General features: G+C 42.6%; 1 protein-coding gene across 1 annotated transcript in view; it reads right to left on the bottom strand.

Annotated features, from left to right (window-relative positions):
• Positions 1 to 17,591, bottom strand: part of RILP (Rab interacting lysosomal protein) — a 44,070-nt gene that overhangs the window by 10,438 nt on the left and 16,041 nt on the right. The window contains exons 2-3 of the mRNA XM_018573642.1: positions 11,434 to 11,557; positions 10,373 to 10,494 (exon numbers count right to left, since the gene is read on the bottom strand). Coding sequence (XP_018429144.1) covers positions 10,373 to 10,494; positions 11,434 to 11,557 — 246 coding nt within the window. The remainder of the gene's footprint in view (positions 1 to 10,372; positions 10,495 to 11,433; positions 11,558 to 17,591) is intronic.

The raw sequence follows: 17,591 nt of genomic DNA, 5'->3' as shown, positions 1-17,591 counted from the left end.
GGCCATCTTTCTTGCCGAAGGTAGTTTCGGCTTTCCATCTCAATGAGGACATTGTCCTGCCTTCCTTGTGTCCGAAGCCTGTCCACAGGAAGGAGAGGGCACTGCACTGTCTGGACGTGGTCCGCGCCATCCGGGTTTACCTGAGTGCTACGGCTGCGTTTCGGGAATCGGATTCCCTGTTTGTCGTTGCAGATGGCCCCCGGAAGGGCAGGGCTGCCTCGTCGGCTACCATCTCTCGATGGATTCGCGACACAGTATCTCAGGCGTATGCTATTAAGGGGCGTGAGCCTCCTTTTTCTGTTACGGCCCATTCTACAAGGGCTGTTGGGGCATCTTGGGCTTTCCGTCATGGTGGCTCCGTTTCTCAGGTTTGTAAGGCCGCGACTTGGTATTCTGTTCACACCTTTGCCAAGTTTTATAAGGTGGATGTTTTGGCATCTGCGGATGCTGGTTTGGGGCGCAAAGTGTTGCAGGCGGCCGTTTGAGGGAATTTTTTTGTTTAGTTGGGTTTGTTGTTTCTGTTGGCCCACCCCTCTTTTTTGGTACTGCTCTGTGACGTCCCTACAGTACATGATCTCCGATCTGTTCCCTGTGTCCTTCAATGAACGGAGAGAAAAGGATTTTACGGTGAGTACCAAAATCCTATTATTATTACCCAACTTTTTGGTAAATATAAAAGACAGGGTCACGTCAACTAAAAAGACACCAAACATGTCAAGCCTTAAAATTGTGCGCGGCCGCGAAACCTCAAAAAACTACAATACCCAAAATTGGGTATAGGCGACGCTTTAACCCTTTCGCTGCCAAGGACGTACGGCATACGGAGGTACAAAAGTGCTCCCGGCTGGCCAGCTCAGTATGCCGTACGGACCTGGCATTTACAGTTCTACTATAAGCTCATGGTCGCTCTAGCGACCATGAGCTTAAAGTAGAACTGTTCTCCGGACTGTCCCCTTCAAATTAATAGCTGTCATCAGCTCACAAGCCGCTGATGACTGCTATCATCAAAAATACTGGGCGCCCCCCCCCCCCCCCCGGGAGGGATGAGAGACTCCATGGATCCCCGCTGATTTACATCACAGCCTGTTCATTCAAGAATTTATGAATGGGGACCAGCACTCACCACAGAGGCTCCTCCCCATTCATAAACTAATGATAGTAAGATATTTTTACTATCATTAGTTTGTGAATGAATGAGAAGCCTCTGTACTTCCCATTCATTGAGTGCTGGGGCTGCAGAAAAAGAAATTGAGGACTCTATGTCCTCAATTTCTTTTTCTATTTCAAAAGGGAAATGTCAGGGGTCTATTTAGACCCCAGATATTTCACTGCAGTTTTTTACATAAGTCGATTTACAGTTTTGCATACCTTCATTTTTTTACATTTTTGCAAAAAGGCGCAATTACAAATTTGCTAATATTTGTTATTTATTAGCTCAATACAGGTTTTATCTTTTAGATTTAGTCAGAAAATATTTTTTTTTGTGCACGGATACTGATTTTGGTATGTTTTAACAATTGAATTGTGTATTTTTATCGGTTTAATATTAATTTGAGAAACATTTGCGCAATTATCGCAGGGTCTACAAATTTAGTATCACCATCTTTTTATTCTACCGGGCCTAAGCTTTCAGAAAATATATGGTTTTGGGGGTCTTTTACAAACACTAGCAACCCAGCAGTTGAAAATCAAAAGAAAAAAATTGCAAAAATGGCTTGGCCAACATTTGAAAAATGTTCCGGAGGGCTTGGCAGCGAAAGGGTTAAAAGCTTTTACCGCTCATCAGTTTAGTGTCATCAGTGATTGATGGCCTTAGAATTATTGCTCTCACTCCGACGTTTGCGGCGATATGTAACATGTGTAGCGCAATTGTCGTTTTCTGACGCGTATTTACGTTTATTTGTGGGGGACTTAATTTTTGTTTTTTTTTACACTTAATGTTATTGCCATCACATAGGGGGATAACAATCTCCTTATAATAATAGCAAAGGCACACTGACAGAGACCCCTAATGTCTCCATAAAGAGGACCCAAGACCCCTAATGTCACCTGGGGTCCCCCAAAGAAGCTGATGTAGCAGAGATCTGCTTCGTCAGCTTCTTCTCTCTGGCTATAGCAGCCAGAGTACGGACAGGTGAATGCGGAAGTGATGTATTACACTTCCGCATTCACAGTACGGAGGGAGATCAGCAAGGAGGAAGATGCTGAGCTCCCTCCCATCTTACCTCCCGAGCCGGTCCCGGGCCGCAGATGGGGTAGCGGATCCCAGGATTGAAGGTGAGGGTGCAGGAGGGGGCGGTGGCGGGACTCGAAGAGGGTGATGGGGGGCTATAGAGCCGTTGATCGTTTGTATGTCAAACAGCCGGTAACGGCTCCTCAAAATGGACGGGTTTTCTCTGCCCGGGGGCGCGCGAGCAGAAAAAAAAAGCTGTCTAATTACGGCAACCCGCCGATGGGGCTTTGCCATCCGTCCGTTTTTTTTCACAACGGGCACACGGCAAGCGGTTAAACAGTACCTGTACCTAACCCACCATATATTAAAGAAGAAAAAAAATCTCTCATCCTCATCTCTGCTACTGGCCAGTGAGGTGGTCCATCACATTTATTAAAAAGGGGTACCATACCGATATAGTCCAATATAAAATATCAGCAGTGGCACCCCCCTTTTTTGTTCTATATTTGGTTCCACTCGAGACCCCCTATTTTCATTGGAGGTCACTTGTTTTGTGTGGGAGCAGCCCCTCCAAAAACATGACACTTAAATGAGTTATTGACAAATCTAGTAAGCCAAGGAGTGGAGGATGGGACAGCTCTCAACTTAGATACCCAACATTCCCAGGCTAAAAACTGTGTGTGTGAAACTACGACAAAATGACCCCTAGTGTCACCATTCCACACTGCGCTCTCACAGCTTCTTGCCCGGCTTCTGCAGCCAAGCAATGACAGCTGGGGAACTGGAAGTGATGCAATTAGCACCACTTCCAGCCCCATTCAGTGGGGAGGAGATCGGTGAACGGATGTTCACCAGACTCCTTCCCCACTACCCGCCAAAGCACCCGTGATTCTGGTCCTGGGCTCACAGGAGGGGCAGCGGAGCTCGGTAAGCAAGGCATGGGGGCGCCCAATACACCAGCACCTGAAAGCGATCTGGCGGCAGCTCAGCCGCCAGAATCGCTTCCAGTGTAAAGCCAACAGTCGGCTTTACACATGTAAACAGAGCCCTGGCAGTCTGTTTAAAAGGGGCCCACTGCCACAGGCATATGACATACGTTGTTGGCAGCGAAAGGGTTAAAGGACAACTGAACTTTAACCCATGACTCCACCAACAGCACTAGGCTCTTTTTCACGTTTGCCACACCAGATTTTGCAGGAAAAACAAACAAACATACTTTTACGGAGGTCAATAGCTCAAGCCACATGGACACACAACTCCACACACACACTTTTTTTCCCTGCCCACATTTATTCATCCAGACGTCAGTGTGTTGCAAACACGTAGGGATTGTTTAGCATGCCTAACATCTTTCAGTCTCCTGGCTATTTTGTTGCATAGCTGTCTACTCCTTTTTAGGACAAAGCTACCCAGTCTCATCCTCTCTGCTTGCCTGGTTCAGTCAGTCATCAGACTGAACTGTTGCCTGCTCACATACAAACTGCTGCATGCTTAGATCAAGACAGCGGTCTGTTTTGAGGAGGACTAACTCTCTCCTTTCGCAATGTACAGCTTTCAAATGGCTCAGCAATCAACAACAGTTGTCTGGCTGTGTAGGCCAGGCATCCCTAGACACATGCTCCAAAACGTGTCAGGGTAAAACTGCTTGCACAGCACATAGGAGCAATAACGGACTAAAGAATACTCTCTTTGTGGGCAACACCCACTTGTCTCCAAACAATTTCAACAGTAATGTCATAAACACCAGCATGTCATAAAGTAAAAGTTTTAGGCAAAAAAAGATTGCTTTCAAAAAGAATGAATTGACTATTATAGGATAGGGTTTTGCAAGGATATGATCCAGTACAAAACAATTATTTCAAACAAGTGCTATTAACAAGGTCAAAATACAAATCAATAAAATTAAATAATATCAAGGAATGAAACTGGATAAGGAAAAGCCATACTCTAAGCTGAGGTGGCTGAAGTTAGCAATTTGGTCAGAATTAATGGTCTCCTCAATGCCAAAAAGCACAGGCAGATATTTATCCATTATGCAATATCATCAGGGAGGCATCTGATTGGTCCCAAATGTATTCTGCAGTGGCACAAAGACCCCAAACATACAAAGTCATAAAGAAGTAGCGTCAGTGAGAAGTGTTACCAATGGGTAGCCAGGAGGACTAATGCCGTTTAAGGCTTCATTCACACACAACGCAAGAGCAAAATTGTAGATGCGTATGTATGAGCATATATGTGTGAACTGTATGCAATCCCAGAATGCATCATTTTTCATAGAAACTTTAATGTACTCTACGCGCAAACGTGCGTATATGTGCACACGTGCGTAAAATACGCAGAAATTCCGAAACCGGACGCATCTCGGTTCTATTAATTTTTTTTTGCACATCTTCACGCAGCGCAAAAATAAGGTTTCATACGCAGCTATGTGTATGGAGCCATTTATCTGCATATGGTAAAAAATGCTGCGCGCATCTATGCGCAGTGTATTATACGGCAGTTTGAATGAGGCCTTGAAGGCAAAAGGGTGGACACATAAATATTTTAGGTTTGTTTATTAGTTATGCACTTTGCAGCTTGTTAATTGATAAATACAAATTATTTGTTGCATTATTTTGAAAGCATTCTCACTTTACAGCATTTTTTCAGAAGTGCCTAGAACTTTTACAGGTTTTTCAACAAAAGTCCTAAAACTAGAAAGCAAAATCAAAACAAAGAAGTAAAAAAAAAAAAATTTACAAAAATAAAATTACTTATTTGTTGTAGAATAAATAAAGTGAACCGTCAAGATATTTCAGTTCATTTGAAGGTGAAATTAGAGTTTAGTGTTTCAGTCAATGCAATGATAATCAGGTGGTCAACTCACAAAGATCACACCAATAGCAAGGCACCCAACACTCTCGGAGGTCTTAAAGAAGCCCACATCAATGTCTATGGAACGAAAACTCTCTCTGGGATTGGCAAATCTCCATGTTTAGGGGTCTACCATCAGAAGCCCACCATTATCATCGCCAACAGTCAGGTGTATTACAGGGTAGCAAGGACAAAGAACTCCACAAAGAACATTGATGCCCATCTACACTTTGCCACATGGATAACGCATAAAGCAATTCGAAGAATATTCTGTGAACAGATCGGCTCAAAATATAACTTTTCGTCTTGAAGGAAAACCTCATGCCATCTGCGAAACATGCTCGGGGGAGTATTATTATTTGGCCCTGCTTTGAACCAGCTTGCCATCATATATGGAACTATGAACTGTACCAGCAAATTCTGCAGTAATTTGACAAGGTATCCATCTAAACTAAAGCTCAAGAGAAAGCAGGTCATAGGAGAAAAGCAGTACCCATACACGCAAGTCGACCTACCAAAGAAAAAAAGTTAGAAAAACGGATAGTTAATGTTTTGAAGAATCAGTGTCAAAGTCCTGATCTTAAAAGGAGAACTATGAGGTGAGTGCTTTTCACTCACCTCATAGTTCTAGCCGACCTGTGACAATGAGACTGTCACAGGTCGGCTCAGTAGATCGGGAGGTGAGCGAACACATACCGGCGTTCGCTCACCTCTCGATCCTGTCACGGCTCTCTGCCATGACAGGGGAGGGGCTGGATTCCCCCCTCCCCGCCAGCGCTGACTGGCAGAACGGACTGGGGAGGGGGCGGGTACAGCTGGCTCTGCCTCTAGATAGGCAGAGCCAGCTGTCAGTCACGCAGCTGGGCGGATCCCGGCACAATTGTCGGGATCCGCTTCAGCGTCTCAGTATACCGCGAGCTACAGCTCGCGGTATACAGAGCCTAGGGTGACGGGAGGACGCTAGTTTGTGCCCTCCCGTTACCCTGAGAACTATGGGGAAAAGCCTTAACCCCATAGTTCTCCTTTAATCCTACAGAAATGTTGTGGCTGGACCTGAAGATGGAATTTTATGGAAGGAAGCCAACCAACATTCCTGAGTTGAGGTTGTGCTGAAAAGTATAATGGGCTAAAATTCTTCCAAGCTAATGAGCAGGAATAATAAACAGCAACCAGAAAGCTTTAGTTCCTGCACCAAGGGAGACACACCAGTTACTGAAGCAAAGTCATACATTTTTACCACATGGAGATATGTACAGTAATTTTGGATAATAACACGTGCACTAGTTTAAAAATTTAAATATTCTATAAAAATACATATATTTCCTGAAACAAGGGACCCTGTAAATAAAATGGTGGCATATTATTACAACTGTTTATTAAATCCATATTGTGGCATTAGAATTATTGCTCTTACTCTGGCATGCGCAGCGATACGCATATTGTGGCACAAACATCGTTTTCATGTGTACAAACCCAAAGCATGTTTCAGTTTGTATGTGCATGTATGCAGAGGCAGTAGGGCGTTTATTTTTTTATTTTATTTTAAAAACTTATTTTTTTTACACCTAACTATATTGCTGTTACATAGGTGGCTGTCGCCGCCAATGTATCCCTGCAAAAGGTTTAGGGCTTAAAGCTATTTTTTTTTTTTTATTGAAGTGGAACTAAAGCCAAAATGTTTTCTTCCATTTTGAATAGAGTAAGGGAGGGTTATAACCCCTCTCCCATTGGGGAGATTTCCCTTCACCTCTGGTTCCATAGCCACAACAGGAAGTAAGAAGAAATCCCTCCAAAAGCGAGCGATATCCCCATTGTGACCAGAACTAGTCTCCCCATTAGATGTCCCCTCTATTCCTGTTCTGGTGACAACTCGCAATTTGGGATTTTTTGTCACTCTCGGTAAACAAATACAAAGGGTGAATCTCCCCAATTAAAAACACAGGCCGCAATAACAACCTGAGAGAAGAAGAAGTAGTTCTAATCCCTCTCCACTACTTTCAAAATGAAGAAGAAAAAAAAAAGGAGAAAAAAAAATAGGTAGTGGTACTATTTTAATCCTTTTTTCCCCAGAACAACTACATATTAATAGCTAACAATTTATATTTCCCAGGTCACACAGTGTTGTTGCATCCAAAGTATATAAAAGTCTGTGGTGCATGGACGGTTGTCACAACATTGTCTACAATACATGCTCTGAGAGAGGACTATAGCTTTCCTTTTCTCCAGCTAGCACTTAGAACATGCCCTGTTCAGATGTTTTACATAGTAAACAATGAATGGATATTTATCAAGTCAGCTTCAGTCATATGAAGAGAGAGACCTGCAGTCCATGAAAGAATTCATCTTTACATAGGTAGAAAAGCAGGTCAGTCAGTCTGTAGCCTTATGAAACTCCAAAACAGGAAATGAATGTTTGCACAAAGAAGATTTCTCGTCTTACACAAACAAATAAAAGCGATACTAGAAACTAGTCTGGCATGTGATTTTATATGACGTTGCATTTTCCAAAGGTGATTTTCATGGACTTCCCCCAGTAGACTGCCCCTTTCTACTTGCAGTAACACACGCACACAGGATTGTCTAGATCTCGAGACTGACTTCCTTGAGTGTACATGCAAAACAAACAAAGCAGACAGCGCCTTCTCCTCATGTGATAATGTTTATTCAAATGAAATGTATTAAAAGCATGAAAAAGCTACTTACATGTAGACATTGGGAATGAGCAATGTGATACACAACAGACCACAGAGGAGACCAACGAGCTGATGCGTTTCAGGGGAGATGCCCCCTTCTTCAGAGCTCTGAAGACATTCCCAATATCTACATGTCAGTTAGATTTTTTTATGCTTTTAATACATTTAATTTAACAAAAAAACGTTATCACCTGAGGAGAAGGCGCTGTCTGCTTTATTTGTTTTGCATGTTATGTTATGTGAGGATACTTCCCAGTGGCCTTAAGAACAGCAGCCTCTCCTCTAATGGTTGGGGATGAAGAATTTCTGAGCTGTGGTCAGCTGAGAGCTGTGGTGTGGAGTTTCCTTGAGTGTACGGTACTTCCCTAAAACAGATCATGTAAAGTACGTGACACCAATTTCATCTGCTACAGGCTTCTTCCTTCTCTGGCTCCATTACTAGCTAGCTAGGCTATGGCTAATACCCTAGATTTTAAATTTAGTTTATATTTACCAGGCTGCCCATTGTAAAGCAGTCCTTCCCTTCACCCCACAATAAACATCCCTGGTAGATGCACCTCTGCATACAGATCATAAAACAGCAACAGGGTTATTCATAAAAGGGTGAAGAGTTTGGAGAAGGCAGGTGAAGTGAACAATCTAGGACAACATAGGTGAACTGGAAAATTAGCTGAATTGGAGAATTTTTCCAAATCAGCTATGTTGTCCTAGATTGTCCACTTCTCCTGCCTTCCCCAAACTCTTCACCCTTTTGTGAGTAACCCTGTTACAAGTATTTTTAAATTCATTATTTGACTTTTACTTGCATATAACTGAATCTCGCTTCCTGGTCTTTTGCAACTCCAAGCATGGCCCCTCCCACCAAGAAATCTCATGAGATCTTCCAGTGTACTGACAAGTTCTCCCTGGTGGCGTAGCCCACCCATGGGGCATCTGTAAAGTGCCTTCCAGGGAGATCTTGTCAGTACAATGTAAGATCTTGTGCGATTTCTTGGTGGGAGGGGCCATGCTTGGAGTCTTTTTTCCCTATACAGTGTGCAGGCATGGGATCCATCTGCTCATCATCATAAAGGGGCAGAAACTATTCTGGGAAGTAAAGGGAGAGGGAATCCTCTGCCCTTACAGACAATGGCTGCCAGGAGAGGAGCACGGAATATACAAAAGGATAATGAATTCAAGGAAACCAAAACCTGCTATGAACAGCGAATATGGAAAATATATGTCTATTTACTTTACTTTTTTTTTTTTTGGAGGATCTCTCTGAAGGTCCACTTTAATCAAATCCTGCACAGGTTTCCTCTGACATCCCAACATTATGATGCTAGGAGGAAGCTTGAATGAAGGATGGGAATATTAGTCCTAAAGGAAAAACCATCATGCAATTTGATCTCTCTTCTAGGATGCTTCGCAGAATACATTGGCACCAAAAATGATTGTTTATTCATTTTTAACTTTCCCTTGCAACAAAAGGACACAAGATATGATAAGACCAAATTAAGTCACTAAAATAGGTATGCAGTCTTTCCTCCATAGTCCTGTTGCAGAGTGTGAATATCTGTGCAGTGTAATAGACAACAGATTTAGAGCCAGATCTGGTCAAACGCACCCACTCTCCTCTGCAGTACAAGTCCTTATCAGGACACTTGTACTGAGGGGTGTGTCTGTTATCCAGCTCTGCTAGTACAGAGCACTGCTGTGCAGAACAGGAAGAAGAGTTTTACTGAGAGAAAAGCTTATTTTTAGGTTTTTTCTAGCACAATTAGTCATATATTGTAACACGTGGGGTATAGAACTATATAGAGAAAAATAAGGTGTGATACTTTAATTGGGTTTTAACAACACAGTTATTGCCATGGCTGTGCCATATTGTATTGACTTCAGGAATTATTCAACGAAAATGAAAAGGTCAAGGCTGGGCAATCAATTGCTAAACACATTTCAGATGCTTAGAGCCAGCATACTCCTTCAAGACATCAGCAAATTGGTTGAAATGCGTCATTGCACAGTGTAATTGTGTTATTACTGGGAACTGGTTAGAACATTGCTGACTTCTTTTGTGCAGGCTCCGGAACTGTCATCCATATCCTTGCTTTACAGAAAGGGATGCATGTATCCCTTACCCTCACTGTGTCCTCCGAAAACCTGCCCAACGTGACCTGAAGCCGGGGGCAGCACACACAATTTTACAAATCAATGTATTGGGGAATGATTGAGGTTAGTGAACTCAAGCTAAAAAAAGTTATATCATTTAGAAATAGGTGATGTTCATTCATCAACATGTCAACCATAGCAGCTCCCATATGACAAAATGAGTCAGCTAACTCAGAGAAGCCCTTTTCATTAGGACGAGCCTTTTTTTACATAACTCCACTTCATCTCAAAGCCTTACAAATTGACTTAAAGGACGACCACTGTAAATGAGCTGGATGTTATGCAAAATAACAGTAAATGTGTTATCAGCACTAGGTAACAGGACGGCAAATGGCTGTGGCAATGGTGTGATCCTAGGTAAGTCTTTTCTTTGTACTGTGTGAACTTGACATGGCTTAGCTGATGAGCTCATTTAATGCCAGAAGCCTTGTAATAAACATAAAAACAGAATACAGATTTTCCACGATAGTAATAATGGAGACTTTGTATAAATCTGGCTTACAGCTTCCGTGTCCTTGTTCCTCTGATGGTTCTCACGTGTGAGCGACCGAATCTCGTCTCTTTGTCTGTCAACCACAACCTTCAACTTCAACATCAAATCCCGTTCCTCCCTCGCTGCACATTCTTAACACAAAATGTAATCCATTAGCAGAGCATTTTTTACATCTCAGAAAATCACAAAAGTGCACAGCAAACAGATCATTGATTGCACCTCCACTAAAGTTCAGTGTTAAGCATCCCAGATTTAACCAAGTGGGTAGTTGTGTTCTGCCCATGACAAGGCATACACATTTTGATTTTTTAGTCTACTCGTTTGGCCCAAATATACATGTGCATTGGATGCTTGTTACAAAAGAGTCTAATCAACAGTAGCCAGCTGTGTGATGGATAAGACCACAGTGTGCCTGTAGCACGTTTTAAGAACTGAACCTTCTCAGACTACATTACAGTAAACATGTCTCAAAATGTGGGTAATGCCTGGACATACACTTTAAATTACATAGGTTAGTGAAGAACAAAAAAATGCTTAACTGACCATATACATAACGTACAGGTACCTAAAGGCAACTTCAAGTCCCTTTCCACTCCGATCTGCAAACTTGTAATTATGTTATTAAAAAGAGAATTATGAGGCGAGGGATTTTCCTATCCAGAGGCACAGCTGGCTCTGCCTCTGGATAGGCAGAGCAAGCTGTCAATCCCGCATCTGGGTGGATCCAGCCAGTATTGTCAGGATCCGTCCCGGCTGCGGCGTCTCAGTATACCATGAGCTATACTGAGCTTTGGGTCACGGGAGAACGCTAGTTTGTGTCCTCCCGTGACCCTTAGGAGAACTATGGGGAAAAGCCCTGACGCCATAGTTCTCCTTTGAAGGCTGGCCTTCCACACCATACTACTAAACCAACACTATGACGGGTGACCCTTATTGGCCAACAGGACGGTGCAAGCTGGAAACATCTCTAAAAGATTTGCTTTACTTATAATTTTTGATGCACATAGTAGATTTGAAGCATTTTGACAAGAATTAGAACTTTATGAAAAGAATTGTAGAATTGTTCTTACCTCCCTGGGATTTTGTCTCAGCCAGGTGGCCTAAGAGCTTCTGGTTCTCATCAGTCAGATGGGACAGCTGGTTCTGAAGATCATGCTCCTTCCTCTGAGCCTCAAGCAGCTTCTGCTCTAGATCCTGTATAAAAATACGAGTTAAATAGATTAAATAATCCTCCACTTCAGAATTTATAGGCATAATAAAAAATACAAAAGTAAGAGAAAGCAAAAGTTCAATCACACAAATCCCACAAATTTTGTCCAATTGTCCCTTTATCAAGCCCATACTCGCCTGAACCTCGGAGCTGGCTGGCTGTGACAGAGCTCCCTCCTGCTCCATTGCAACAATGGTATGTCCCTCAGCATCCTCATGTCCACGACACTGTGTATACAATGTGATGACTCACAGGACCTTAGATCACTGCAGCGGAGGCGGAGCAAAAACGGAAGGGCCCGGCCTAAGAGCAAGCCAACTCTGAGGATCGGGCGAGTATAACTTTCTTATTTTTTTAACCTAGACAAAAACGAGCTCTTAACCTTTGAGATACGGGGATCGCCCACTGCAAGGGTTAAGAAATGTTTTACCTAGAGATCTGCATTAATTCTAAAATAAACCTGTCCTTCAACTGTTACTTAGCCCAAAACAAGGTTATCCTTAAATAGGCCCCATAGAAAAAGTGTTTTGTTTTATTTGTAAAAGGCAGTCACTACATGGGGAGTTGTTGTTTTAACAAATGCATCTGGTCAGTCACAGTGGTGTGTGATCTCCCATCACTGCCTATACCAAGCTGGACAAAACTTTCCAGCGAAAAGAACTCCTTGTATATGATGACTAGGGCTGCAGCTAACCATTTTCATAATTGATTAGTCGCCCGGTTATTTTTTTCAACTAATCAATTGGTTCTATAAAAAATAATAATATTTTGTCTCCTAATCCATGATGAGAATAGTTGCCAACTATTCTCATCATCGATTATCAATTTAAAATCGATTAGTTGTTGCAGCCCTAATGCTGACAACGGTCTACGAAAGTGTGGAAAGTGCAATGATTTTGTTCTCCAAAACACAACAAGACTATTGCTGAACCAGGATTAAAAAAACAGTTTACCCTGCAACAATCTTGTCTTGTGTGTGGCCACCTTGAGACCTAATCACAAGATAACTGAGCCATGTATAAACGATAGGAAGATTCCACTTTAATACTAAAGTGACAGGATGAAAAATCCAATCACGTAACTACATCTGCTCCCACAAGGTGACTGCAGTTTTAGCATGCATGCTCATATCAGCTGGGTGTGTATATTTATGCACTGAGCAGGCATTATTGGTGATGGCCCTCTTAGGGAAACAACAGCAATTGGATGGGAAAATCCATGCAAAGCCAAGCAACTCTTCCACCATGAAAACTAACCAAAAATATATATCACATTCAGATCTAACAGCTTAAAGTAGAACTAGGGCCTCCCATAAAAATAAAAAAAAGAAGTGCTGCGGCACCTTAATATAACGGCATCTAAACTTACTGTTTCTCTTAGTACCCTTGCAAGGTCCCACAAATACCTGTTGGTTCTGCCTAATGCAATTAGCTTGTCATTCATTACATGGCCACACCTAGTCCTACCCACTGCTTTCTGATTAATTGCACTGCACCTGTTGCCAAATCCCTCCCACTGTGAACTGCAGTGCCTGGGAGGGGAGCATGGGAGACACAAATGGAGAATTTGGGTCAGAGAGGGTTAAGGCCTGTTTTTTGTTTACTTTATGAGGCTTGTGCATCACATAGGAAATGATTTGGTACTTGTTCAGACTCAGCGCTTGTTTCCACCAGCCCGTGCACTGATCACACTGTTTCATGCCTGAAACACAAGGGATCGCACACACAACGTCTCCTTGCGTTTTGGGGTGGGAAGGGGCGTGGCAGTGCCATTCAGGTCAATAGCACTGCAGACACACACCCACCCCGCAGTGCGATCGGCTGCACAGGACCGCATGGTAAAACAATGCCCTGCATTCCAGTGCGGTACGATCGCAAAAAATCGTGCATGCACTTATAAAATATGGTAATACCCATCTTGTACAGACTTTTATAATGCCTGCTATATGTGTGCTTCAGAGGTCTTTATAAATAAAGTGGTAACCAACATTGCAGCATAATACCATAATGATAAGGGACCCGAAAAAGCATGCCTTCATTTTACCCCAATGAGCTAATGAATGCCAGAGCTACCCAAGTAAATCACAGCACATTCAGACAACATGTTTGCTCTGTGTGGTCAGACGTTCTGTGCCACCGGTCCCTGAATCAAAAAGACTGCTTAAAGTGATATTAAAGTCAGATTTTATTTTCCCCCCTTCCCAATCCTGCTGTAAGGACTAACCTTAAATCATGCCTCTTTATTCGATCATCTTCTTCTTTACTGTCCTTTTCAGCTGTCCTTCCAGCGCTGGTGCGGGTCTCCGATCCAGCGCTGACTCCTCTGTCCTCCTCTTCTCTCATGTCCCACGGTGTCTGTGCGGGTGCACGCTGCTCCATAGACTTACCTTGCGTCTCACCTCATCTCCCGGCCGAACATCCGAAGTGCGCACACGCCCACCCTAAGATCCTTTGCGGCCGCCCGAGACTCTTCAGGATGTTCGGACGGGAGCGCACGGCGAAGACCCAGTTAAGTTTAAAGCCTTTTTAAAAGGTTTTTTTTGTTTTTGCATATATCTACTGCTTGCTAGCATAGATATATGCAAAAACCGCTGAGGGTTCAATAACCCTTTAACAATTTAAATATGTCACTGTTTGCTGCTATGCTTCATGTGACTTTTTATTACAGTAAATACCGGAATAGCTATAAACCCTGAATCAGAAGTCAATCCTTATTATCGCTGGGTCACAGTATTGGTTGCATTCCTGCTTCCTCCAGATAAACTGTAAATCAGATGACATGGACAAGCTAATCTGATTAATAATTGACTTTCACAAGTGACCTACGTGAGTAAATATCTGAAAAGGAGATTGCTAAATCATGGTCTGAGAAATATCATGTAAAATGGTTAAAAAAAGAAAGTGTTCCTTAAAGTGAAAGTGTAAGCAAACAGCAAAACTTACAGATAAAATGGCCATGTGTGAACTGCCTTACCTGCCAAATCATTTGTCATTTTGTGTAGATGGCTTCCTGATCCAGTCATGTTCATCAGACAGCCAAGTTCTGACCTCACTTTTCTTTAATGAAGTTAACCAATAAAGCTTGGTCAAGGACCAACCAAGCCAATGACTGGTCAAGGAGAGCACACCAACACACTGATAAGGACATCTCGGTTGCACTCAATGTCTAAATTCTGGTGTACAGAGTTGCAAAAGGCAAATAGAATAACAGACTAAGGCACTATTAAAATTACATTTTAAGTGCCCCATAGCAAAGAAAATGTACACTGAATCATTTACATATTCCTAACAAACAGTAAAAGAGGCTTAAAACAAACGCTCATTCACCTCTCTAGCTTCCTGTAATGTGAAGTTATTCACCCTCAAAAATCCCAACAAAGACTCTGAAACGAGCTTAGAAACAGCCGCTGTTTACATTAGAAGCCTGTCAGGCTGCCAATATGTTTTATAGATAAAAGTTAAGATTTGAATGCCCGTGTTGTGAACGTTGAAAACTAATTTCTCTACAATGCTTATAGATACATAGATGAATAAGAGTTTGTTACACAATTTGCTGAAAGGTTTTTTTTTTTATATCAAACTACTCTTATTTTCAAAAGATCAGGTTTTCTGTGATTTCATGTACAGATGATTGGATTGGTTTCTGGTTCAGTAATTATCAGAGCGGTTTTCACTGAACCAAATCTTCATAAAACCCCTACCATTACAGGAATTTATATAGCGCCGGCAATTTACGTAGTGTTTACATGCACAGTCACATCAGTCACTGCTATAACCCGTTTGGATACCTTAAAGCCTGGTTCTCACCTGTGTGTTCTCAGGAACGCGGCGCATTCATGTGCGTTTGCCGTGCAGATATGACCACATTGCAACTAAGGAGCCACACAGCAAAACTTTTTGTTAATGTTGGGTAGTGCAGGAAGGATTAGAACCTGTCGGGCTATTATTGCTGTGTGCCCCCACTAGGTATATTCACCCTCTATTTGTCCAAGTGACCATTATCCTAAGTAGGGATGCACCGATACTAGTATCGGTCCCAATTATTTGGGCGAGTACTACTACTCGCCCAAATTCTCAGATGCCTAGCCCAATACTTTTGCTTCCGGTATCATTCCGGAAGTTATTACAAGCTGCCCGGCTTCCCGATTGGCCGGGAAGCTGGCTTCATGCTCCCTCGTCACGAGAGAACTTGGGGCCGGCTTCTCGGCCAATCAGGAAGCTGGGTGCGGAGTCATTACAGGCCACCTGACTTCCCGGCTAATCAGGAAGCCAGGTGGCAAGTCATTACACTCTGCCTGGCTTCCTTAATGGGACTTCCAGTATCGGTATTCGGTATCGGTACTCATACTCCGTACCGGAAACCCATATCAATGCATCACTAATACTAAGGCTTGTATTGGCCAGAAAGCCGGCTCCATGCTTTCTCGCCACCTAGTGATGAGAAGCATGGAGCCGGCTTCCCTGCTAAATCGGGAAGCTTGGTGGCGAGTCTTTACACGCCGCCTGACTTCCCGGCTCATCAGGAAGCCAGGTGGCAAGTCATTACACTCTGCCTGGCTTCCTTAATGGGACTTCCAGTATCGGTATTCGGTATCGGTACTCATACTCCATACCGGAAACCCATATCAAGGCTAAGGCTTCAGTAGTGATCTGTCATAGCCACATAATTACAACGTATAAGAATCAGGCTGTAGACTTGATCCTTCGTACACACAAAGATGTACGATAAGATAATCAGGAGTAAAACTGATTACAAGCTCTACAACATACCACGTGCATTCCTAAAGCATATCTCAATGTGTAAACAAAAACATTTTCATAACATCCTAACAATCTTCTGTATGAGAAAACTGGAGATTTGGCTTTCCATTTCAATCTGTATGTACAGAGTTTCTTTTTATATGTATGATGACAAATTCAGTATTTGTGCTTTTCCATAGGATCAGCACCTACAACCAGACACAGAGGACTATTCCTACTACAGAAGGGGTCCTTTCCTTGACTCAGAGAGGACCATGTATTACCTGGTATTAATGTGCCACTTAAAAGCATTAAAAAAAAAGTACTTGTAGAGTCAAGTAGTTGGCATGTATGTGGATTTCTGACCAACCATGTTTTCCCCTCACAGACAATGATGAATAAGGGAAAGTGTAGCCGATTCTAAAAACACCCTGGGTTGTCACGCCTACTTTCATTTTTAGAATACTTCAGCTTTGGAAAAAAAAAAAGAAGTGTCAAATACATTTTTTTCCTGAACAGCAACTTGCATCAGTGAAATAAAAATGGAAAACAAAGTTTCTAGCAAACACTAATTTTTCAACTTTTCTTTTTTTTTTTAAGAGGAAGGAAATTAAAGAACAATTGAGTGCTTCCCTTCTTGTCTTATGCATCTTCATTCAAATCCACTGAATGTTCATTGCTTTATATTTTCCTATTTTTAAAAACAGTTTCCCACTGCAGATTTTACCTGCCTTGCCTGGGTCACCCTCTACTGAAAAGATGAAACTCTGTATTCATTTTTAATATCCATCTTTAAATTTGTCCGATAATGGAAATTTGTACTGAGAGAAAAAAGCTATTCACCTTTAACAACCACACGGCTCAGGAAAGTCATAAAAAAAAAGTCAGGTTCCTGCACCAGCCAAGCCATTAGGCTACAGTGCTGAGCAAATTATAACCAGTAAAGCTCTAACATTTCCTGCTAATGTAAAAGATGGCCTGCTCCCCCTACAATGCGTATATGTGACAGGCAGATTGTAGTGGGCAAGCTTTGACATTACCAGCAAATACTATAGCTTTGCCATGTAGAAGAGCCAAGCATTCAGGCACAGTGCCATGGCTTTAAGGCAGCCTCTCTCAGCCAGGGTGCCGCGATACCCAGGGGTGCCTTTTGCCTCCCTTAGGAGTGCCTTGAAATATTTGCCCAGCATCATGCCTTTCTATGGTGCAGGCTTCTGACATGAAGGGGGGCTCTGATCTAAAAGGGGACAACTGTATGTGTAAGGACCGGGGGGCCCTG

Source organism: Nanorana parkeri, unplaced genomic scaffold (assembly GCF_000935625.1).
Source record: "Nanorana parkeri isolate BGI_ZX_2015 unplaced genomic scaffold, ASM93562v1 scaffold48, whole genome shotgun sequence".
NCBI classification, from domain to species: domain Eukaryota; kingdom Metazoa; phylum Chordata; class Amphibia; order Anura; family Dicroglossidae; genus Nanorana; species Nanorana parkeri.
This window is presented reverse-complemented; position numbering and strand designations above follow the sequence as displayed.